At 46.8% G+C, this 22,730-nt stretch overlaps 2 protein-coding genes across 8 annotated transcripts in view; one reads left to right on the top strand and one right to left on the bottom strand.

The window, feature by feature from the left end:
* Positions 1-12,347, top strand: part of IHO1 (interactor of HORMAD1 1) — a 28,231-nt gene extending 15,884 nt beyond the window's left edge. For 4 of the 5 annotated variants that reach the window (XM_061397574.1, XM_061397575.1, XM_061397573.1 and 1 more), the window contains exons 5-8: positions 4,154-4,202; positions 4,391-4,478; positions 9,873-9,976; positions 10,319-12,347. In XM_061397574.1, the coding sequence (XP_061253558.1) occupies positions 4,154-4,202; positions 4,391-4,478; positions 9,873-9,976; positions 10,319-11,476 (1,399 nt within the window). In that variant the 3' untranslated portion in view covers positions 11,477-12,347. The remainder of the gene's footprint in view (positions 1-4,153; positions 4,203-4,390; positions 4,479-9,872; positions 9,977-10,318) is intronic. The other variant, XM_061397577.1, reaches the window with a different exon arrangement.
* Positions 12,348-13,108: 761 nt separating this feature from the next.
* Positions 13,109-22,679, bottom strand: C22H3orf62 (chromosome 22 C3orf62 homolog). 3 transcript variants are annotated; one of them, XM_061397599.1, is made up of 5 exons: positions 22,093-22,679; positions 21,353-21,800; positions 20,605-20,696; positions 18,878-19,139; positions 13,109-15,629 (listed from the first exon to the last, which is right to left on the bottom strand). In XM_061397599.1, the coding sequence occupies exons 1-5, from the start codon at positions 22,094-22,096 to the stop codon at positions 15,548-15,550; spliced, it is 888 nt and encodes a 295-aa protein (XP_061253583.1). In that variant the 5' UTR covers positions 22,097-22,679; the 3' UTR covers positions 13,109-15,547. The 3 variants fall into 3 exon arrangements, with proteins under 3 accessions (XP_061253583.1, XP_061253584.1, XP_061253585.1); XM_061397600.1 differs by lacking the exon at positions 13,109-15,629 and adding an exon at positions 15,701-18,120; XM_061397601.1 differs by lacking the exon at positions 13,109-15,629 and having other exon boundaries at positions 18,587-19,139.
* Between the last annotated feature and the right edge of the window lie 51 nt (positions 22,680-22,730).

Genomic DNA, 22,730 nt, shown 5'->3' with positions numbered 1-22,730 from the left:
CTAGGTGGCAGGGCATGGCGGGTGGAGATTAGGAATCCAGTTTGCAAGGAAGAAAATGAGGCCAATTTAAGTTTCTGCCACAGTCATACGATTGCCAACAACTACCTACCATGGACAACTTTCCAAACAAAGTCTCAAAATCAGTCCCGTGCAGATTCTGCTGCCTTCTAGCCTCTGCCCAGAGTGCACTGGACCCTTCGCTCCATTGTTGTCAGTGTAGTCCACTTTCATCAGTCCCATGGAGCTCCATCTTTCTACCACGAGAGCCACAACCACCAGAGAAAGAGGTCACAGTATTTTTACCCTGACTCCCAATCTGACAAGGTGTATGTGAAAGGAGAGCCCAAGTTCAGGAAAAGCTCAGAAAGCAAGCCCTGGCACTCTCAGCCTCAAGAGGAGGAAAGGGACTCTGCTTCTTCCCAAGATCCCTGATCTGAGGAACTCCTCAAACAGTAAAGAGGATCAGATGGAGAACAACCTAAAATAAAGAAACTAGACTTTTCACTCTAAGTACAAATTTGTAAATGCTGTAGTAGAGGTTTCATCCAAATGCTTTGGGAGCCCTGAGGACAGGCTTCCAGTTCTGACTGGGGGCGTGAGGAAAAACTCCATCCAAGGGAGCACATCTAAACTGAGTAGGAGTTTTGGGCAGAGATCTTGGGTCTGTCAGATTCTCAAGTCTGCCTCTGAATCAGCTTATTCTGTGAACCACCATTAACACTGTTTTATATAATTCTGCTCTATTTTTGCATACTTTCAAAAAATAAAAATGGAATTGTTTCCTATGGATTATTTTCAATCTGTTTTTTAATTTAATAATATTGAACAGTTATATTTCTATTTCATCTATAAAATCATTTTGGTGGCTGCACTGTGCTCTTTTATATGGATCATTTAGAGGGTTAGGGTTTTTTTTTTTTTGAGGGTTAGGTTTTAAATGTTTAATACATATGAGAAATACCAAGAATATACAGTGAGGTAATGATAATCTTTCAACAAATGATGTTGGGAAAACTGAATCCCTATGCAAAACAATGGAAAAGGATCTTTAACTTATACCATTCACAAATATCAACTCAAAATGGATTAAAGACGTAAATGTGAGACTTGAAACCACAGAACACCTAGAAGAAAACATAGGGAAAAACATTCTTGACATTGGCCTTGGCAATGATGTCTTGGATATTACACAGGTAACAAAAGCAAGAATAGACAAATGAAATGACATCCAAGTACAAGCATCCCTCAGCATCCACAGAAGACTGGTTTCAAGAGTCCTTGCATATACCAAAATCCAATGATGCTCAAGTCCCATAGTCGGCCCTCTATATCTTCAGTTTTGAATGCACAGATTTAACCAATTGAAGACGGAAATTTCTGTCCATGTTTGGCTGAATCTGCAGATGCGAAACCCTGGAACGTAAGGGGCCAACTGTATTTATTGAATGAAAAATCAGCATATAAGTGGACCCATGCATTTCAAACCTATGTTGTATAAGGGTCAACTGTAAAAAGTTTCTGCACAGCAAATGAAATCAACACAGTGAAAAGGCAACCTATGGGACAGAATATACTTGCAAACCATACATCTGATAAAGGGTTAATATAAACATTAAAGGAATACCTACAACCCAGTCGCAAAAACAAAATAACCCCGAAATATCCTGATTAAAAGATGAGCAAAGGAATTGAATGGACAGTTCTCCAAAGAAGACATTCAAATGGCCATCGGTTATACGAAAAGATGCTCAGCTTCACTAATTAACAGGGAATGCTAATCAAAACCACAATTAGATATCATCTCATACCTATCAGAATGATTATCATTTAAAAAATTAGTAACAACTGTTGGCAAGTATATATACACTGTTGATGGGTGTGAAAACTGGTGCAGCTACTTTATTTTAATTTTTTTGCCACATCGTAAGGCTTGGGGGATCTCAGTTCCTCGAGGTCACACCTGCGCCCTCGGCAGTGAAAGCTCAGAGTCTTAACCACTGGACCTCCAGGGAATTCCCTAGTGCAGCCACTTTAGAAAACAGTATAGAGGCTTCACAAAACATTAAAAACAGAACTACCACATGATCCAGCAATTCCACTTCTAAGTATATACCCAAAGGAATTGAAATCAGGATCTTGAGGAGATATCTGCACTCTCATGTTCATCACAGCATGGCTATTATTTAAAATAGCCAAGAATGGAAGTAACCTAAATATCTATCAATGGATGAATGGGAAAGAAAAAATGGTATGTACATACAGTGAAATATTCTTTAGCCTTAAAAAAGAAGGAAATCCTGTCACTTGTAACAAATGAATGAACCTGAAAGACATTATGATAAATGAAATAAGCCAGACACAGAAGGAAAAATACTAATTATATGCTACCACTTATACGAGGAGTGTGAAATAGTCAAACTCATAGAAGCAGAGAGTTGAATGGTGGTTGTCGGTGGGGAATGTGTCGGGGAAACAGGAAGTATTACTCAAAGGGTACAAAACTTCAGTTTATATAAGACAAATAAATTCCAGAGAGCTACTATACAGCATAGTGTCTACAGTTAACAATACTCTATACTTGAAATTTTGTTTAGAGGGTGGATCTTTGTTAAGTGTTCTTATCACTAATAACAATAAAGAAAGAGGGTAGAAGGAAACTTTCTGAGGTGGCAGATGTATTTATGGCATAGATTGTGGAGATGGTTTCATGGTTGTATACTTATCTCCAAACTTGTATATGTTAAATATGTACAGCTTTTTGTGTGTTAATCATACCTCAGTGAACTAATTTAAAAAATTGAGTACTGACCACTGAGAAGAGATGATGACTACAAGCAACTGGCACAGCTGTCATTGTACAAGACTAGGAGTTCTTTTTGTTCAAAATTTCTACAGTATTGCTCCACTACCTTATAGATTTCTGGGTGCTTTTAAGCGGTCTGCTGCCATGCAGATTCCTAAGCCTGTATATATCACCTGCTTTATTTCTGCAAATTTTTAGGACCTTCTCATTATCCTTAGAGTTCTGAAATTTTACAGCACTATGGTTTGATGTGGCTCATCATGAACCCTTGGCATGGAGGAATTCCTTTTGCCCTATAAACTTGTGTCTTTTGGTTCTGGGAATTTTTCTTTTATTATACCTTGGAAAACCTCCTATTTTCACTCTTCTTATTGTCTGGATCTCCAATTTTGTCCAAGCATTGAATCTCCTGCATTGATTCTCTAATTTTTTTTTTTTTTACTATTTACTTGTTTTTCATCTGTCTTTTTTCTGTTTTCTATCACATTTCCATACTGTATCTTCTGGTTAATTCTATTTGTTTAATTTCTGCTATTTTAATTTATAAGTACCTTTTCTTATTCTTATTATCTACTTTTATAATTTAATATCATTCTGTTCTTATCCTTAGTTCACTAAATTTTTCATTTTAGATTTTCATTGTTTTCAGGTCATGTCTTAATCTTATTCATAAAACTGTATGGTTTGTAAGACTCTGAAATGGTACTATCAAATTCCTCTTTTAAAGTCAGTCTTATGGAGCATCCATAAGACTGTGGCATGAAGAGCTGTCCTATTGGGGTTCAAAAATTGATATATGCATTGTATAAAGAAACAAAATCTGTAAAAAATTTTAATGATGAACCTTGTCTGATTTTTTTCAAAAGTGGGATATTTGAGGAATAATTATGATAATTTATTTTTCATTAAAAATCAATATCATTCCCAGAATTATCTCCATTCTTACAGACAAAATAATAGTCATTAGACTAATATGTGTCCAAGAATTTTTGACTATCCATAGGAAGTCACTATCCTCTGAAGCCATGTTGCCATAAAAATGGAAGCTGGTGTGTTCTACTATAGAAACCACTTGAATTGCTAAAATTCAACCTCATTTAAGATCCATATAGAGTAAATTTTAAAAAACAGAATAAAGTTTTGTTTCACTTTGGAAATCATCACGAAAAGTCAGTGTCTCCTTTTCTAATCTGGGCACTAAGATTTCTCAGGGTTAAGTCTTCAGCTCTGATCAACCACTGTTTTGATGTTGCACCGGTAGAATCCTGCTATGTTCATGGAATCAATTTTGTTACCTACTGCTTAAATATTTTGCAAAGGTTCACTTTCCTTTTTTCTTTCCTATTTTAGTGAGACTTTATACAACTTCATTTCCCATATCAAAGAAAGCATTCACAAGGTAAGTATGCCACATTTCAAGGTGTTAAAACATCTTACATTTTAAGAAGTTTAATAATTGTATTGGTTTTTGTTCATGTAAAACGGCAGTATTTTAACTACCCTTTTTTTATCATTAAGTGACAGTTTGCCAAGTTAGTAAAATGAGGCAACAGTCTGTGAATTATTTCCTAATTTGGGGTTTCTTAGTTACAGACATCAGTGGAAGAGTCTGAGGAACATCTCAGTTCCAGAAGTCAGTCTATTTTGGATTCTTTGGAAACTGTGGCCAAGACATGTGAGTGTCTCGTGTTTGAGGTTATCAGCAGGGGGCACTGGTGAGCAGTGACCGTGAACTTGCTGACCCTAGTCAGGTTTCTGCCAGTGGTGAGGTTCCACAGAGTGTTTCAGATGAGAGAATGGGTACATAAGATGAGCCCTGAAGGGATGTGGAGCTGAACTGGGTAGCAGGCCCCAGCCGTGTATGGGAATGCCTGGTCCCTCCATGCCTTTTTTGAAGCACCAATCCCCTACCCAGTAACCCAGCTGCTTCAAGGCAGATGGTTCTGCCAGATTTCTAATCTCACCACCTGAAGTGAATCAACGGCAGCCCTGAGTCTCAAATGAACTGCTGGCTGTGTTGTCTATAAAGGCTCCCTTGCTCCCTTAGGACTTAGAAATAAAGACACCACTCCTTCAGGAGTCAGAAATATTCCAGTCACCTACTGTTTTGCTTGCTGCCTTCACTTCAATGACAGCTGTTTTGTAGTGAATCACAGCATCTTTCTCAATTTCAGTTACAGTCTGTGGTCTGTAAAGTCCTCTGTTCGGTCAATTAGTGATTTACGTTTAGGTGAAACCATGGTTCAGGCCCTTATTCATCAGAAGGGAGCCATGACACAAGTTTCCTTAGATGAACACTTCCCCTGGAACCAACAGCTTTTCAGCTCAACAGCAAGCTGATGACTGCATCTGCACTTGTTTGCATTTGTCTCTGTGTTTATTTTTTTTACTTTAAACAAATTGAAGTCAACTTATTCAAATGCCAAGGGATGGATTGCTCATGATTTACAAAAATTAATGCCTCTGTGTAACTTTGAAATTAATCCCCATCTGTCTGCAAAGAAGAACTGTACTGTCTGCTGGCTTCCAACCTGAGTATGCCACACACGGGGCCGCTGTGCATTTGTTTAGAGACCAGTTCTGGAAGCCCAGACTGTTACCCTCACAAGAAGATGCGAGACAAAGAGCAGAAGGAAAAAGGCGGCTAACGGTGTTTAACGTGATAAAATAGCTCACTGTAAGTGCCGAAAGGCAGGCACTCTTTTTACTCCTCACATTTAAAACTGGGTGAAATATTGATACAGAAAGGAGGACTGCAGCAGAGGTGTGGCATTTAAGGCCCAGAACAGGGAATGGAAGTGCTCAAGGCCACAGCACAGGGTCAAGGCAGAGAGAGGAGAACTGAGTCTGCAAAGGGAGACATAGGGATGCCTCGGTAGGCATAGGGATCCTGATTCTGCACTCCTGACAGTTCCTTAACTTTCAGAGCTTAAGACTGACCAGGCAAACAGTAAAACACTGTGGCATTACACTACTTAAAAGCCAGGTCATTCTTAAAAATAGGCACGCAAGTAGCCTGCCCAGAACCATTCCCTTTCTTGCTAGGTAGTCACTTAGGAACCAGGTAAATCTGCTGTCAAATGGCTAGGCCCAGTCCAGCTCACCTAGAGCACCGAAGCTGCCAGTCAGTGCATTCTGCAGGCTTTCACTAGGCACTCACTGTGCTTGGAAGGGGGAAGATACTATGTGAAAGCACTCTCTTGGTTTATTATGTAATTCATGCCTTCACAGAATGAGGTCATAAAGTCTTTCCCCAGTCATACTATGCCTGTACAACCAGAAGGATCACTCAAAGCCATCTAATCTAACTCCCCTTCTTCTTCAGTTGAGGACACCAAGAACCAGACGAACAGAATGAATTGCCAAGGCCATTCACAATCCACTTTACCTTGGGTTTAGGTGGGGTAATTAGTACACAGCAGTACTTTCACCTAAGATGTATAAATTCTATTAAAAAGTATGGTCATTAGGAGAATAAAAAGGAGAGGCCACTATCAAAATCAGGAAATATCTCTTTTGGAAAATAGGTAACTCCATACATCAAAATTCATTCCATAGGAATCAACATACTGTGTGGTGATTAAATCATAAATAGAACTATAAGAAGCATAAGCAACATTTTTATAATTTTAGAAGGAGAAATGCCTTTCTGAGCAAGGCACAAGAAGAATGAAAGCCATCTATATGAACCATGTTGGAATGGAAATATTTATTAATTGGTAAATGAAGATAGCAAGGTGCTTGTGTTCACATGGCTTGCTCCAGGACACATCTTATGGCAGAGAGAGATCAGTCAGTGAAAATTGGGAAGGGTACCCTATAAAAAGGGAGGCCTGAGCAAACTCCTCTTGTACATGGAGCCTTCCAGACCTTTACTCAGGTGGCTTTCATTAGCACAGCAGGGAGAGCAAAACTATGAAGGGGAATCACTGGCCGTCAGCGGAAAAGCATCAGCGTACAACCTCATCTCAATGGAGCCCTTGTTGAATCTCTAAAATAGAAATAAAATCTTTTTTGAGGATGGCAACAAGGTGATGGGGAGTAGAAGGACCTTCAGTTCACCTCCTTTTACAAGCATGCCAAAATCACAAGTAACTGCTGAACAACCACCAATAAAAAAGACTGGAATCTACCAAAAAAGGGGGGGTCAAATTCAAAGACATAAAAGAGAAACCATGGGATGGTAGGAGTGGCACACTTACAATATAATCAAATCCCATCCCACCCAGGTGGGCGACCCACAGTCTGGAGAATCATTATGTTGCAGAAATTCTCCCATATGAGTGAGAGCTCTGAGCCCCGTGCCAGGCTCCCCAGCCCGGGAGTCCGGCACGGGGAGGAAGAGCCCCCAGAGCATTTGGCTTTGAAGGGCAGTGGGGCTTGACTGCAGGAGCCCCTCAGGACTGGGAGAAACAGAGACTCCATGCTTGGAGGGCAAAAGCAGCGACTCCCTGCTGGTCTTGGAGGGTTTCCTGGAGAGGTGAGGGCAAGGGCGGTGGTGGGGGACTTAGCAGGGTCCTGCATGAACTCTGGCTGGAGGCGGACATTCCGGGTCCCTGGTACCAAGACCCGGCCCCACCAACAGCCTGAAAACTCCAGTGCTGGGACGCTCAGACCCCACAGAATCATCTTTATAAGAAAACAGAGAGCTTCCCTGGTGGTCCAGTGGTTAACAATCCGCCTGCCAATGCAAAGGACACAGGTTCAATCCCTGGTCTGGGAAGACTCCACATGCCAAGGGGCAACTAAACCTGTGCAGCACAACTACTGAAGCCAGTGCACCATGCGCTGAGAGCCTGTGCTCTGCAGCAAGAGCCACCGCAGTGAGAAGCTGTGCACCGCGACAAGAGAGTAGCCCCCAGCTCCCGGTAACTCGAGAAAGCCTTCGAGGCAAGGAAGACCTAGTACAGCCCCCAAATAATTAAATAATCAATAAAATTATTGTAAAAGAAAATAGAAATATTGGCTGTATACTGGCAGTGCACTCAGGGGTCCTGCGGATCTGTCTCTTCCTTCAGCAGTATTTGGATGGAACAGACCTAGGGATGCCCTTTGCTCTCGCCTCTGACCACCCTCCAATTTTTTTTCCATTCACAGATTTAAGAGTCAGCCACTCAGCTATCCTTGGCCACCAGGCCCAACCAAGACCATTTTTTGAGATTAACTCCTTATTACCCATCAACCATGTGAGCTCCCAGATTTGTTACAATTATTCCATCAAGGTGGAGGCCGCTGTCAACTGCCTGGTCAACAGGCCTCTGCAGGCCTCGTCTCCTACCTCTCTCTAGAGGGTGCAGGACACTTTTTTCCGCATATTGGCTGAGCAGAAGCACCAGGGTGTTAGTGTCTCTGGAAAATGCAAAACCAGTGTGGTGGCCACTCCCTGTTCCAGGACGTGCCAAAGCCATCTCAAGAGAAGTGGGTAAGGCCCATGACGCTTATGGAGACGGCTATGTTCATGGAGAAGAACCGGAACCAGGCCTGTGTTGACCTGCACGCCCTGGGCTCTGTCGCGCAGAACCCGCCTGTGGCTTCCGGGAGAGCCGCTTCCTGGAGAGGCAGGTGAAGCTCATCAAGAAGATGGCGACCACCTGATTAACCTCTGTGGGCCGGCTGGTCCCCAGGCAGGGCTGGGCGAGCATCTCTTTGGAAGGCTCACCCTCAAGTCTCCCTGTGGTTTCCGCGCTTCTGCCTGAAGCCCCTCTCTGCAGCCACAAGGCAGCTTTTTAACCACCCTGGAGCCCTCTCCCAAGCCTTGGACCAAGTGTAAACAGGAAACCTTTTTGAAGAAAAAGAGATTGTGCAGAGTATGGAGGTGGGCTTTAAATGGCATATTTTTCTTAAAAGCTAAAAATATCTGTTTATAACCAAAGCAGAAGTGAAATGAGTCCTCTTCTCTGGAAGACACACACACACAGGATCTATAACCTATACGTGGGTATGTGCATATATTAATACAAAACTCCAGAAAATGCTCATAATGCTAAATCCAGGAAGCGAGAACAAAGTCTACACGGGAGCGATTTGATCATTTTTCACTGGAAGCATTTTTATACTGTTATAGTTTTTAATATATGTTTAATGGCTGTGTCAGGTCTTAGTTGCCAGCACTTGGGATCTTTCCTTGCCGCAGAATGGACTCTGTGGTTGTGGTGCCTGAGGTTGGTTGCTCCAAGGCATGTGGGATCTTAGTTCCCCAGGTAGGGATTAAACCCGTGTCCCCTGCATTGCAGGGCAGATTCTTAACCACTGGACCATCAGGGAAGTCCCTATGCTGTGATAGTTATTAAAATAAACCAAAAAAATGGATAGATTTTGGAAGTAATGTGCTCAATACAAAAGCTCTTTAAAAGAGAAGACACTAAAAAAATAAATAAAAAAGTAAAAGACCCTGAATGTGTTTCCTAGGGATAAAGAAAGAATATGTGGGATCACAGACTGATGCTTACTGATTGCTGAATCTAGACTTGAACACTTTGCTTGCCTTCTTCATTCTCTGCTTTTGTGGCTGGTAATGTTCACTGTTCCTAAGAAACATTGCTATTCATGAACTCATCTAGGGTAGGATAATTACATTTGCTTTCTACTACAAATATCAACATAGATGTCTGGAAAAATATTTCATTAACTGAGTTTAGGAGCAGGGATCCAGTGCTTGAAATACGAGTAAACAGTCTTTTTCTAATTGGTCAACACATGGAATTTACCATGATCATAACTACATTCTAGAAAGATCACTCTGGTGACAGAGCCAAGAAGGCAGGTCAAAGATGACTTGGTGCCGTCACTGGGGGAGTAGGTTTCAGAGTCCCAGCAGGTTCTGAGGTTGAGTCTGCTTTGGCCAGGATGTCCTCAGGGAGGGAGGGAAGAAGAAACAGTGGGGGAACCACCCTGCTCTTGCTTTATCTCCTCAGCAAGGTTGATCCAGATAGGTGCTGGCAGAACAGGCTCAGGTGGCCCATGCCAGCTTCCAGTTCCTCCTCCCCCCGCCGACCCCCCAACAGCAGCCTAGGCAGGGTGGAGCATACCACAGTCTTCATGTGGTGAATTGTCATTGTTTTGTATTTAGGGCAGGAGACTGCAAAAGCTCAGAGTGGTCTGATGTTGGAAATAGTGCAGGACAAAGGCAACGTGGACCAGGCCATCCTTGAGTTGCAAAAGAGACTCGAAGCTGTAAGTGTTAGACTCTGACCCCTCTCCCCAAGTGTGTGTTTCTGGCTTTGTTACTAAGACCTAGAGACATCTTTAAAATTGCAAATTTTCAGCCAAGAACAGAGGCCACCACAGGCCCCTTGGTATCGGGCCGGGGGAGAGCCCAGCTTCCTTTCTCAAGGTTCTCTGGCATGTGGACCCTAGGGCCCCTGCTCCAGAGTGTTGCCATGCTTCCGCTCATAGTACCCAGCAGGGTACAAGGTTCGGTTCTGCTGGCCCATCCTTTGTTTTGTTCATACATTTTATTGTGCCTTCTGAGTTGCACTGTCCATAACTCCTTACTTTTTCACTGCCTTTGTTTAGAGACGAGCAGAGTTTACAGAAATGAAGTCCGACCTGAAGCACCTTGAAGTTTTGGTTATCCAGCAGAGTAAGGACTTTCAGCAGCTGTGTGAGCATCTAGGTCAGCTGAATATGCCCAGTGTTCTAGCAGAGTTAAAGCGATTGACCTCCATCGCTCTGACACCCAAACACGTGAAAGACAGTGCCTCTCAGACCTCACCACCTCTGGCGCAGAGCCTCAGTTTCCCCAGGCAGGACAAATATACCTCTGAGAAGCCAGTTACATGGCAGGCCCAGGCCCTCCCTGCTGCATGCAGTCTTAGTGTGGGCTCCCCGAGGCCCAGGGAGTTTGCCGTCTGGGGTGAGGGATCAAAGAGGGATGTTCTCCAAGAAGAGGCTGTGCAGCCGGCAGTTGGAACCGGCAAAAGAAACAGGCAAATCAAGGGCAGGGCCGTGAAGACTAACTGCCAGAACTCGGTTACTAAAACAGGCTCTGAGAACTGTGGCTCTGCCATCCTGGGTCACAAGGTTCCTAAAGATAGGGACCCAGTTTTCCAAGGAGACTCGCAACTTATATCTCGAGGATATAAGGACTTAAACAACTCTGCAACCAGCATTAAGAACACCAGCCAAAAATGGCAAGCTAAAGGTGCATTTTCATGTCACCCTTGTGAGCAAAGGTTGGTGACTGAACAGAAAGGCGTAACTGTAGAAAGAGGGAAAAAAGACAAGCAGCAGCCCAGGAAAGCCCCCAGGAGACGGTCCCTACGCAGGAAGCAAGAACAAATGCCCAGCAAAACCTGTGTTTCTAATTCTAAATATCCTCGGCCTCCAGTTTCCAGCCCACAAAGTTCCCCCTGGGGGCAGCAGGAAACTCTAGCTCAGCCCCTGCAACTTTGGGGCCCTAGGAGCCCCACAAATCTAGTCTGCTCTGCTCAGGGAGGAACAGTCATGCCCAGTAAGACCACGAGGGCAGAGCAAGGGAACCTCGTGCAGTGTAGCGGGCATTCCTCCCAAGACAACAGCCTGCTTTTTCCCAGTTTCCAGGGGGACCACAAGATGAGCTGGTTCAGTGATCTCAATGACCTCAACCCCAGGGCAGAGTCCCTTCAGTCCCAGGAGTCAGGGAAGAATATACTCTATGACCTGGGTTTTGATAGCAGCGATGATGGCTTCTGACCAGCCCATAATGACTTTGGCTGATGGTTTTTGGTCTCATTGGAAAGACAAATCACAGAACATTTCGGGTGGCTGATGGCAGAGTTCTCAAAGCCTGCCTGGAGTCTTCAGGGTCAGAGGCTGGGCTTGGATGGGGTGGTGGTGGGGGTCAGTGGAGGGCTGGGGAGCACATCTGGCATTCTGGGTACCGGGCCTCCCCAAGACAGAGCATAAGGGAAAAGTGCATCCTTATTCATGGGAGTGAAATGTGTGAAGAGGGTGTGAGGAGAGCTGGGGCAGCAGCCCGGGAGTGGGGCATCAGCAGGAGGGTATTGGGTCTGGTACAAGGAGAACTGCCGTCCATACGGAACATCCAGTAGGAGAAGGGCTCTCACAAAACTGTTGCTATGGCAGCAGGACTCCCAAACACATCTTTTTGGTCTTCAAAACATTTCCTTCAGATGACTAAGATCTTTCCGGGCCTCAGGATTTTTTAAAAAATTGTATCCGTTTTTGCTGTGAGAAATGTCCATTTTTGGGGTCAGTGGATGTATTCGGGGCACACACTAGGTCAGACTTCTTGTGAACAGAGAAATAACTGTGTTAAAGCCACGAAGGAAAGACAGGTGACTCACACTGCATGCTGGGAGCTGCACTTGTCACAGCCACGGAGTCCCAGTCTTCTCCCCAGCTGTTTTCCCCTGCCCTGTTTTCCACCCCTTTTTAAAAGCTAATGAGAGCTGCTGCAGGCCCTGCATCATTTGTGGAGAACAGTGGGCTTATATGAGACTTTGGCTTTCCATCTGTATCTTGTTAAAGTTTTTGAATTTTTGCAACACATATTTCTTTTGTAATTCAAAATGATCAAATAAAGATAAAACTTTAAAAAGCATGTTTTTTTCATTAAGTTTGTTGATCTTCAGTTTACTCAAGATCAAGATGCATACCATCTTTTTATTCCTTCTCATAAGTTTTAATAAACCACACCCTACTCAAACTGTTATGAAAGTAAAAATGCTCATGGATGGACAGCTTCCAGAATTTGCCCATTTTCAAGCCAGTACAGGGTTGAAATAGGGCTTTTGTGTGTGGGGGGCGGGGGTGGGGGGGTGGGGAGGGGTGCTGTGCCAGGTGGCTTTTGGGGATCTTAGTTCCCCAACCAGGGATTGAACCTGGGCCACTGCAGTGAAAGTCCTAACCACTGGACTGTCAGGGAATTCCTGAAAATGGGGCTTCTAGGTGGACCATAATAGCTCCTGATTTTTATTTTCAGGGGTACATATCCCACAAAAATTTGGTAGAGTTTAATTTGCCTGTGATACCTTTGGCAGGGCTACCAGGCAACCTAAGCTGCTTTCAGTCTCATTTCCAGACCAATGGCCTCCTGTGTTCTGTGGCCACAAGCAATGGCAGCAGCCCTCTGTAAGGGCAAGCAAGTGAGACTTGGGCCCTGCCTCAGGCTGCCCTGGACTGTGCGCCCTCTGTGGATCTCTCGGGGTTATCTGTTCACCCCTCTGCTAGCCTCCACTGCCTTCCCTGCTGGTTTTCTTTGCTTATGCCAAGGTGGCAAGGGGAAATGGAACCCAGCCCTTCCCAAACAAGCTACAGGCGGCTGTGCAGCAGTTACTCTCAGGCTTATAGAGCAGAGCAGTCTGCATTTGGAAATGTTTTATTGCTCTAAGTTGAAAAGTTTAATCATTTTACTTCAAAGCTGAGACCCTGTTGAGAAAACTCCACCAACATTTATGACTGTGGCCTTCTCATTGAAGTTTCCTTCCAACTTTAGAATGCCAAGGCAGGACCCTCTATTCCTTAATTCTGCTGTGTTATGAAATCCTGTATTTCTTTCGAAGTATTTTATTTTGTTTAAAGTCAAAAGGCCAGAGTGACTCAGTGTTACATGAGCTGGGTGTTTTTGTAGAATAAGCAGTACATTTAATACCTAACAAGGCTGGGCTAATTAAAATTACACTGCCTGTCTCTAGTAATCATCAGGAAAGGATATTATATTTCTTATTTTATTCCTAAGGGTTTTTTTTTTTTTTAAAAAACAAACTATTGTGTTCCTGCCAAATTTGGTGAGCATGACACAGCCCAGCACATCCCTGAAGCAACATTTTTGGTTCTTTGGATGCTGATAGAGATGTATGTAGCTATATAGGGGCGGATGTGGTGGGAGGTCTATTGGCCCAGGGCCCACCTAGGGGGTCCTCTCTCTATACAACCCCAGCTACAGTCTGAGGATGGAAAAGAAGCCACTCGCAGCACCTGTCTTGACAGTCAAGTATCAATTTAAACATCACCTACAGAGAGCCCTCTGAAGGGGCCTGCCCTCCTCATTGCCCATTCCCTTAGCCTGTTTTCATTTCTCTCAGGTAGTTCCATCTGAAATGATACTTTAAATCTGTATTTTTGCCCACCTTGCACAGTGGAATATAAACTCCAGAAGCAAGAACAGCAGCTGTAAAAAATAAAAGAACAGCATCCATCTCATCCCTACTGTATTCTCAGCATCCAGGAGCGGTGTGTCACTAGGAGACGCCTGACAAGTATGTGCTGAGGGCAGGGCCAGCTTGCTTTTCAAACAGCTCCTGGCAGCCTGTCCTGAAAGTTGGGTCTCTCCAGTAGCCTTCTGCAACTTCCCTTTTTGTCTCAGATGTTCCAAAGGGCTCCTGATGACAGGTCTCCTATAAGATGCCCATTCCTTTCTCCCAGGCCAGCTCCCACCCAAAGTACCCAGAAAACCACAGCCTTTTTGCCCTCAAAAAAGATAGCTGCTTCCTACAAGAGCTGATTAGGTTTTAAAATTATTTTTCATGCCAGGCCTTAGGCCGAAACTCTTCATCAAATCAGGCATTTTCCAGCTGGCCTAGCACAGAAAGTCCTTCCCCACTAGGGCTGCAATCCATTGTCAGTAAATTTCCTGAGTAAAACTTTGTTCCCTCTATAAATATTTAGCAGGAACCTAAAATATTAATGTTCTCCCACGTACCCCAGGGAGAAAGCAAATTACCAGAAGCTCAGATTGTCACCGGATGACAGCCTTTTCAATAACGACCCACAAGCAGGTTCGGTGGCCTCTCGAGTTCCCCTTTCTGGTTCACTGGCCTTCTCTGCCGTATCAAACATCTTGTGCCACGGTTAAGAGGAGGCTCCCTCTGGTAGCGGGTGAGCCCCTGGCCCGTCATTCAGGAGGAGGGAATCCTTTTCACCAATTTCTTTGACCATTAACAGCTCACGGCTTCTCCTGTGGCAGGATGGTGCTGCCTTACCAGCACATTCCTGGATACCAAGGTGAGAGGCACAGATCCCCCAGGTGGTCTGTCTCCATCCTCCTGGTCTCCTGACCCCCTTGGAGTCTTCCCTGGGCTTGGAAATGCAGGGTCCAGCAGAATGTTAAGGAGGCAGGGCAGGTGGGCCAAGAGGTGGCTCCCCGACTCCCCTGGTGAGGGGAGCAGGGGGCGGGCAGCCCTGAGACTCAGAGATGAGAAGGTAGGCTTGTGTGCCTGATTATGCTGGCTGGAGCCACACTGAGGCAGACGCCTACTGACCATCAGTGCCCCCAGAGCTTACCTGGCAAGAATTCAGGCTCTAGTCTCAATCTCTGTGGCTAGACAGCCAGGCCCAGGAATGTAGGGAAACACTGAAATCTGGAAGGGGCTGAGGGCGGGGTCACTGTTTCCAGTCCTTGGCCACCCTTGAATCGTCCTCTTGAAAGAACTGCTGCTTTACTCTCAAGCCTCAGCTGTGGCCTCTGCTCCTTGCTGGAGCTTCACTTGGCATTTACTCATCTTTCCTCTTTCCTGTCCCTTCTTCTCCTGTCTTTTCCTCCAGTTCCCAGCCTCTCCTTGCTTCTGTAGACCACCTTCTGCCCTAAGGTTTGTTACAAAGTTTACCAATACACCGACAGAGCTGGTTTCTAGTGATTTTGGCCTCGACCCTGCAGGCAGGATGCAGCCAGAGGACCTGGAAACCCCTCCTTACAGAACTGGATGGGCCCAGCTTCTCACATGCCTTGTGCTGTAAGTTGAACTCGCAGTTGGCGACTAGCCGGTTCCAAAGCTCCTATTTATTCTTGAAGCTGCCTTGTTTCTATTTTGATTCTGCTAATCCAAACTGCAGTTTGGTGTTTCCACGGAAACAATCCAGTGATTGTTTGGCTTGCCAAAATGAACTGCGGGGGAGAGAACCAAATGACGTAAAACATTTTTAGTTTCTCACATATCAATGTCTCCCCAAGAAGTCTTTGGTCTCAAGTTTTATTAAAATAAATGTTCTAGGCGAATTAAAAAAAAAATCTAGGCTCCTGTTATTCCTCCATCTCAATCCCTAGAGACTGGCTCCCCAACCCTCTGCTCTGAGCAGATGAGCACGCTTCTGCCTGCTGCCCTGAGGCACGTGACAGAGGCAGATGTCCCTTGGGCACCTTGGGGAGCCAGGGAGGCAGAGACAAGAGACGGTGTCACCAAGGCAATGACCATGTGGCCATCCCAGCTACTCTGGGAGTGGCATGCCAGAGGCTCAGGGCTCACCTGCTTTACCCAACAGCTGTTTCTACAGTGAGGAAAAGTTCCTCCTTTAAGGAGTCCAGGCTGGATTAGTTCTTTGGTAAATCTGAATTTTCACACAAAGGCTTTGCTAAGCTAGAGGTATACTTGTCTATCCAGCCAGGAGAATCTAAAGCCTCCCTTCTGCCCCACCCCTAACCCAGGCTCAGCCCTCATTCCCAAGTGCCACAGTCCATGTCGCAGGCAGAAAAAAAGTCCTCTTGTTTCAGTCTTGTAGGGTTAGCACTGGATCTCTGCTCCCAGCAGACACCCCCTCTGCAAAGCCTCTCCAGGGAGAACTAAGTGCTGAGAAACAGCTCTGTGAGACCTAGAGCTTCTGGCCCTGAGGGTCCAGCGCTGCAGGGAAGGGTGAGCCACTGGTGAGGGTCCTGCCGAGCCCCCCGTGCCAGTCCTGGGCCTGCTGCAGTTCCCGAAACTGTGAAGGTCACCTCTGGGCAGGTATCTGGTGAGGGATGCCCACGGCTGGCTGGCGGAGGTGAGGGTTTTAAAAACAACTCTAATTTCTTCTTTCTGCAGATGTGATTCAGGTCCACTGCAGATAAACTGAGAAGCATAGACAAAAAAGACTAAAACCCTCCTTGTCTTCCTCAGTAACAATGTCACAAACTTGGGATCAACTGCATTTAAAAAAATTTTTTTTGCAAATTTTGGAATAAATTCAGATTTACAGGAAAGGTACAAAGATAGTAAGTTCAAATATATCCTTCACTTAGCTTCTCTTAAAGTTAACCTCTTGCATAACTGTGGTGTACATGTCAAAACTAAGAAACTAACATAAACATATTAAGAACTAAACTTGAGCTTGTATTTGATCTATTTTTCCATGAACGTCCCCTCTCCATTCCAGGACGCAATCCAGGATACCACTGGATGTAGTCACTGTGTCTCCTCAGTGTCTGCTGCTGTGTGACAGATTTTGAGTTTTTCCTTGCTTTCCTGACATTGACAATCTAGGGTACTGGCCAGGCATCCAGAGAATATCCCCCAATCTGGGTTTAAAATGAAGGCCCCATCTCGTTGCATCCTGTCAGGGCTGGGTGAGGGGCACACCTGAGGACAGCATGGGTGGGATGCACCTCCATCACCTGGTTAAGTGGTGTCTGCCAGGCTTGTCCATGCCTCTGCCCTCTTCCCCAGCTCTCTCCCTGGAAAGTGAGTTACTAAGTCCAGCTCACTCTCCATGGGTAGTGATGGGCAGAGACTGGGGAGGATGGGGATTACTATGCCTCACCTCCTGTGGGAGACGATCCACATCAATATATATTATTTGGAACTCACTGTTGGGAGACCTGGTGTTCTGAATATCAAGTCGCCTGACATGTATCCATCCAGACAGCCCCTTCTCCCGAATGTGGCAGCCAAGAGGCTGTAAGCATTTCTTCTCACCTGCTCCTGTCCCGCCGGCTCAGGGACTAAAAAGTGAACCTCGACACCACCGTCTGCGAGTGTTTATTATCCACTGCAGGGACTGTCAGGTGGCTTGGGAGGAGCCTCTGGTTAGCCCCTCTGCCCTTCACCCGGCAGTGGAGGCCTGTCCCTTGAAGTGGCCAGAGGCTAGTCCTCAGGGTCAGGCAGGTGCCTGGCTTTGCACCGCTAGGAACTAGGTGCCAGGTTTCCACCTGTGGGCGCAGATGAATCTCTAGGCCTGTGGTGGTGACGGGGTGTTGCCGCCAGCCCTGCAGCCTGCCTTATGAAAACACAGCCTTGTGGGGCATCTTCGGCCCCTGGGCCTTCCTCCCCAGCTCCTTGAGTTTTATGTTACAACAAACAGCTCTGCACCAGCCTTGTCGCCCCCATCCTCTCCTATGAGCCAAGCGGGTGAGCAGTTCCCTGACACTCAGCTTCTGGGAGATATCATACCTTACTCAACAGTTTATTAGGTTTCCTGAAAGAACATCATGGTTTTGAGAGATGGGTCCAAATAATCCCTGATAGTGTCCTTTCTCTCAAGTGGTGGGGCTGGAGCCAGCCCTGCTGAGCGGCTGCCGCCACGCTGACCTCAGAGGGCAGTGGGTCAGCCCCTCCCTGCCCCCGTCCATCTTATCCCAGTACAGTCACTGTCATGGGAACCACCTGTGGCCTCCCGGAGGTCCAGTCCTGGAACGGGATGGATGAGGTTCAGGTATGAAGTGAGTGAGCAGGACCTGTGTTCATCCCTTCCTTCCCCCCTCAGCTGAGGGCCCAGATGTCTGATGTGAGTGTATGGTGGGCTGGCCTCACGGGAATGTCCTGCCAGAACAGGAGCTGGATGCTGCCAGCTCCCTGGACACTAGTAGGAGGCCTCTGATCTGGGCAGGGGTGAGGATGGAGGGGCTGAGGCTCTGGCCATGAGGAGGGCATGATGCCAATGCAGGGGACAGGCAGCCATGTGTGTGGTGTGTACAAATGTGGCAGAGGGCCTGGGGCCAAGGTCCCTCTTGAGGCCAGTTCCTCCACTGAGCTGGCCTGGGATGGGGGGGTCCCAGGGGATCAGAAAGCCCACACTGCTTGTGGAACTTGTATGTTTTCAGGGGCCCATGGAAAAGAACATCAAGAGACACAGCAGAGGCCCACGACCTGCACCTGCCTTGGGTACTGCGTATATTGAACAGCAATCCAAAAAACAGTCAAGACGTTGGGGGGGAAAAAAAGTGAAAAAAGAAACATTTTAAAGCAACAGAGTTAAAAAACAACAACAACCAAAAAACTGAGCTGTCAGCTGAAAAAGGGACACCACTAGAAGTTAAAAGGTCATGGTAATTTGGATTCTGCTAAGCCTTTGAAGTGGCCCCTGGTGACTGTGACTAACCTGCACAGACATCCTAACCTCAGTCTCCTACTGTAAGGAATCAAAGCTGAAGTCAACTGTCCTTACTCAATTTGGTATTTAAAAGAGGTCATCAAATTGTAGTCCTCTTCCAAGTCCAGAACAGTCTCCACGATATTGTGGTCATCAAAAGCCTGCCTGAGGCTGCCAGAGTCTGCATCCGGGGCCTTCTGAGGGCTCTCGTCCACCAGCAAGGCCCAGGCTTCCTCCTTGAAAGGCGAATCTTCGCAATGGCCACACACACGGTTCAACTCGTTTTCAAATTCTAGTTTACCAGCCAATTCTTCAATAGTTCGGATGCTTGTATGGTCTTAAAAATAAAAACATTCAGCATTAGAATTCCAGTGGGAGAATTCTGAAGACATTTCGGGCAGAAGTTAAAAACCCAAATGGGTTGCCGTGTCCTGGGAGCGTGCAAAGCCGGTGCTCCTGACCCGGGCTGGCACGCTGTTGCACTGTGATGTGGGCATGGTGCCCCCCTTTCTAGTGCAGGTATTTACTGAGTCCCAAACATCCACTGGTCTCCAAGGAGGGTGTACATGGGAGCATACAGAGATGCGTGTGCTTATTCTGGCTCTTGGGGAACTATTCCCTGACCTGAGGACACAAGACACTGTGTGGGGTCTTTTGAATAAGTAAAATGCTGCCTATTGGGATTTCCCTGTCGGTCCAGTGGTTAAGACTTCATAACCTCCACTGCACGGGGCGTGGCTTCGATCCCTGGTTGGAGAACTAAGATCTAACCTGTTCAGGTGGCACTGGTGATAAAGAACCCACCTACCAGTGTGGGAGAGATAAGACATGTGGATTGGATCCCTGGGTCAGGAATATCCCCTGGAGGAGACCATGGCAATCCACTCCAGTATCCTTGCTTGGAGAAACCCATGGAGAGAGGAGCCTGGCGGGCTATAGTATATGGGGTGCAAAGAGTTGGACATGACCCAAGCGACTGAGCACAGCACTTAGCACAGACAGCCATGGACCACAGCCAAAAGGGAGAAAAATGCTCCCTGTAGATGTTAGGGGCCATGGAAGGAGGTAAGCAGAGGCAGTGATGACTTCTGTTCGCCTACTGGGACCATGGGAGGAGGCTCAGGTCACTAGAGCAATGGCAGGGATCTTGCTTTGTGCCCCAGGGCATGCACCACCCCTCACCAGACTGCCTCCTTTCCTGCCCCATAACCTGGTGACCCTTCAGAGCCAACAGCTTTGGGCTGCTCCCAAGGCTACGTATCTCTTAATTAGGAGCTGTCTGGCCACTGTGCCTTGTGTAAAAATAGGGCGCATGAAGTTCACATACAGAATATACAGATGTGCGTATAGCAAAAGTGTCTACGCCAGGATATACCGCACTATGTCGCCTTTGTGGTGGATGGCAGAATTAAAGGGGAGCTTTCGGCTTCTAACTTTTCTTTCAATCTTGTGTTGCCACCACCCACCCGAGCTGGACTACTCCCCCTCTCTTCATCTCTGCCTATGTCCTGTTTCCGTCACAAATAAACTCATCCACCAATAGCGGCTGCAGTCCTTGGCCTTTGGGGATTCACTCTAACTGTACATTTATGAAACATTTATGAAATAACTTGATGGATGTGACTCCTCCAGGCTATCAGCTCCACAAAGGCTCTCTGCATGGAGCCTGCTGTGAACCAAACAAAGCTACCAAGCCGATGGAAGAGACATTAAGTATTTTTTATAAGACACTTGCTGACCTGGGGGCTTGGGTGAAGGATCTATCCTTTCAGGGAGAGGATGGAGCAGCCCTCTGAACTCACCAATCATATCAAGCAGATCCTTTGTGACCTCTTGGCTGGAACCACTGAGTGGGATGCCTGTGTCAACTTTCAAATCCTTCTCTGTATCATTCCTGCAGCCCCCGGGAGAAAAGAAAAAGGCAGAGGATTAGATCCTCTTTCAAGAAAGTATCGGAGGTGAACTCAGTATTAGATAATCTTAAAGGCAAACACTAGTCCTTTAAATTGCCATTTATGTTGTGATTTGAAAACTGGGAACCACTAAGTCAGTGAAGTTGACTAAAAGCATCCTAATGCCCATTAATGTCTGTGAATAAGGGAACAGATATTTGTAATACTGAAACAATTAAATGGCTTCTTCAGTCTCTGCTTCCAGGGCAGCCAAGATAGCAGGAACTGGAAATTTCAGCCCACATGGTCCTCCTTGCTAAGAGATGATGCAAAAATAAACTTAAATTTTAATTAAGCCTTTAAAAGGTACCTAAGACCGGGCAGTTTGCAACCACCTGGGAGAAGACAAGGCCCAGGGAAGACTTAGAGCCCCCAGTGAGTGAAGTTGCTCAGTGGTGCCCGACTCTGTGTGACCCCATGGACTGTAGCCTACCAGGGTCCTCTGTCCGTGGGTTGCCATTTCTATCTCCAGTAGAGTCCCCAAGGGGAGGGAAAATCAGTGTTATGGACCCAGCTTAGGATTTTCAACAATTTTCCCCCCCTCTAGATAGGCGATTCCCCCTAATTGTAGCTGTTAAGCCCATGAGATTGGAATCACCTTAGACTGTCTTTTCTCCAGATCTCCTCATCTCCTGCTGCTCGCCAAAACTGTCTTTCGGGTGCCAAAATGGAGGAACGCATCAGGATGTTTTCCTTGCTGCTCAGAGGTTTTCTTTTGGGGCAGAGCGCCTGGGGCTTTGCATTCACGGGGGCATGGTTTGGTGCAAAAGCCACGTTCTCATTCTCCGGAGCGCCAGGGACCGGAGAGAATGGAGCCGCAGAGGAGCAGGCTACCAGCGGGTGCCTCCGGCAGAGGAGCCGGTGCACCGGGAGGGGGAAGGAGAGCGGGGCGGCGTCGAGCTCCACCCGCGGGCGGCCCGAGCACTCCTGGGAATGGCTGACTCCTTCAAAGGCCCGGTCGATGGCTGCAGTCAGCTCCTTTCTGCATCTCCTCAGTTTCTCAGACATCTTCCCTACAAGCGACCGTGTCTTTATTATGTAATACACTGGAAATGCACAAAACAATATGAGAATCGCGGTACAGATGAGGTTGTAAATCGCCCACGAAGGGGTATTTGTCACCGTTTCCTTGAGCCACGCCACAGGTCAGACCCGAGAAACCCACTCTCAGGAGATTTTCTCCTCGCGGGAACAGCTGCGTCCCTACTTCTCCACCGGAGAGGGAGGAACCCGCGATCGATTGAGCCCGGCCCTCCTCCTCGGCTCCCGGCCACCCCTACTCCTCTCAGGCCCCACCCCGCGGCCGCCCAGGGCGGAGATCCATGGCCGCGTCCTCACCCATCAGCCGGAGAAACCGCACCGCCGACCCCGCCAACGGTCGGTAGGTCGGTCGTCGCGCACTCTCATCACCTGATCGCGCGTGTCCGCGACTGACGAGCCCAACCCCCACGGCTCGGGTTAAAGGTCAGACAAGGGACGCACGGATGGCCTCGGTTCTTTGAACCCACGCAGCGTGATGGGGAAGCAGAGGGTCCACGCACGCACGGAGGGGACAGCGACAATGGCCGTGAGAGCAGGCCCGGGGAAAGGGTGGGGAAATCAGACCACGGTGGCCGTAGCCGAGGGGCGGGGATCTCACTTCTAACCAAAGTCCCGGGCAAAACGGGAGCCCTTTCCAAGCCCAGGAAAGTTCCTCTTCTGAAGCCAACACGGAGAAACGGCTCCAGGAGACCTGGTACCCCGCAGTGTCCTGTCCTGATATTTAAGTGAGACCTAATACAAGCGCCACACGATATCCAACTGCCTCAATTCATCAAGGATGCTGGGAACAGAACTGCTAGGTTCCACAGGAGACTGAAGGGCAGGAAACCCCACCACCAAATAGCATTTGGGAGATGGAAGCTGGAAATTCCTAGGTGACTCAAAGGGAAACAGGAAGGGGCGTCAGTGGCAACTTTTTAGGGTTATTATAAACC

Source organism: Bos javanicus, chromosome 22 (assembly GCF_032452875.1).
Source record: "Bos javanicus breed banteng chromosome 22, ARS-OSU_banteng_1.0, whole genome shotgun sequence".
In the NCBI taxonomy this organism is placed as follows: Eukaryota; Metazoa; Chordata; class Mammalia; order Artiodactyla; family Bovidae; genus Bos; species Bos javanicus.
This window is presented reverse-complemented; position numbering and strand designations above follow the sequence as displayed.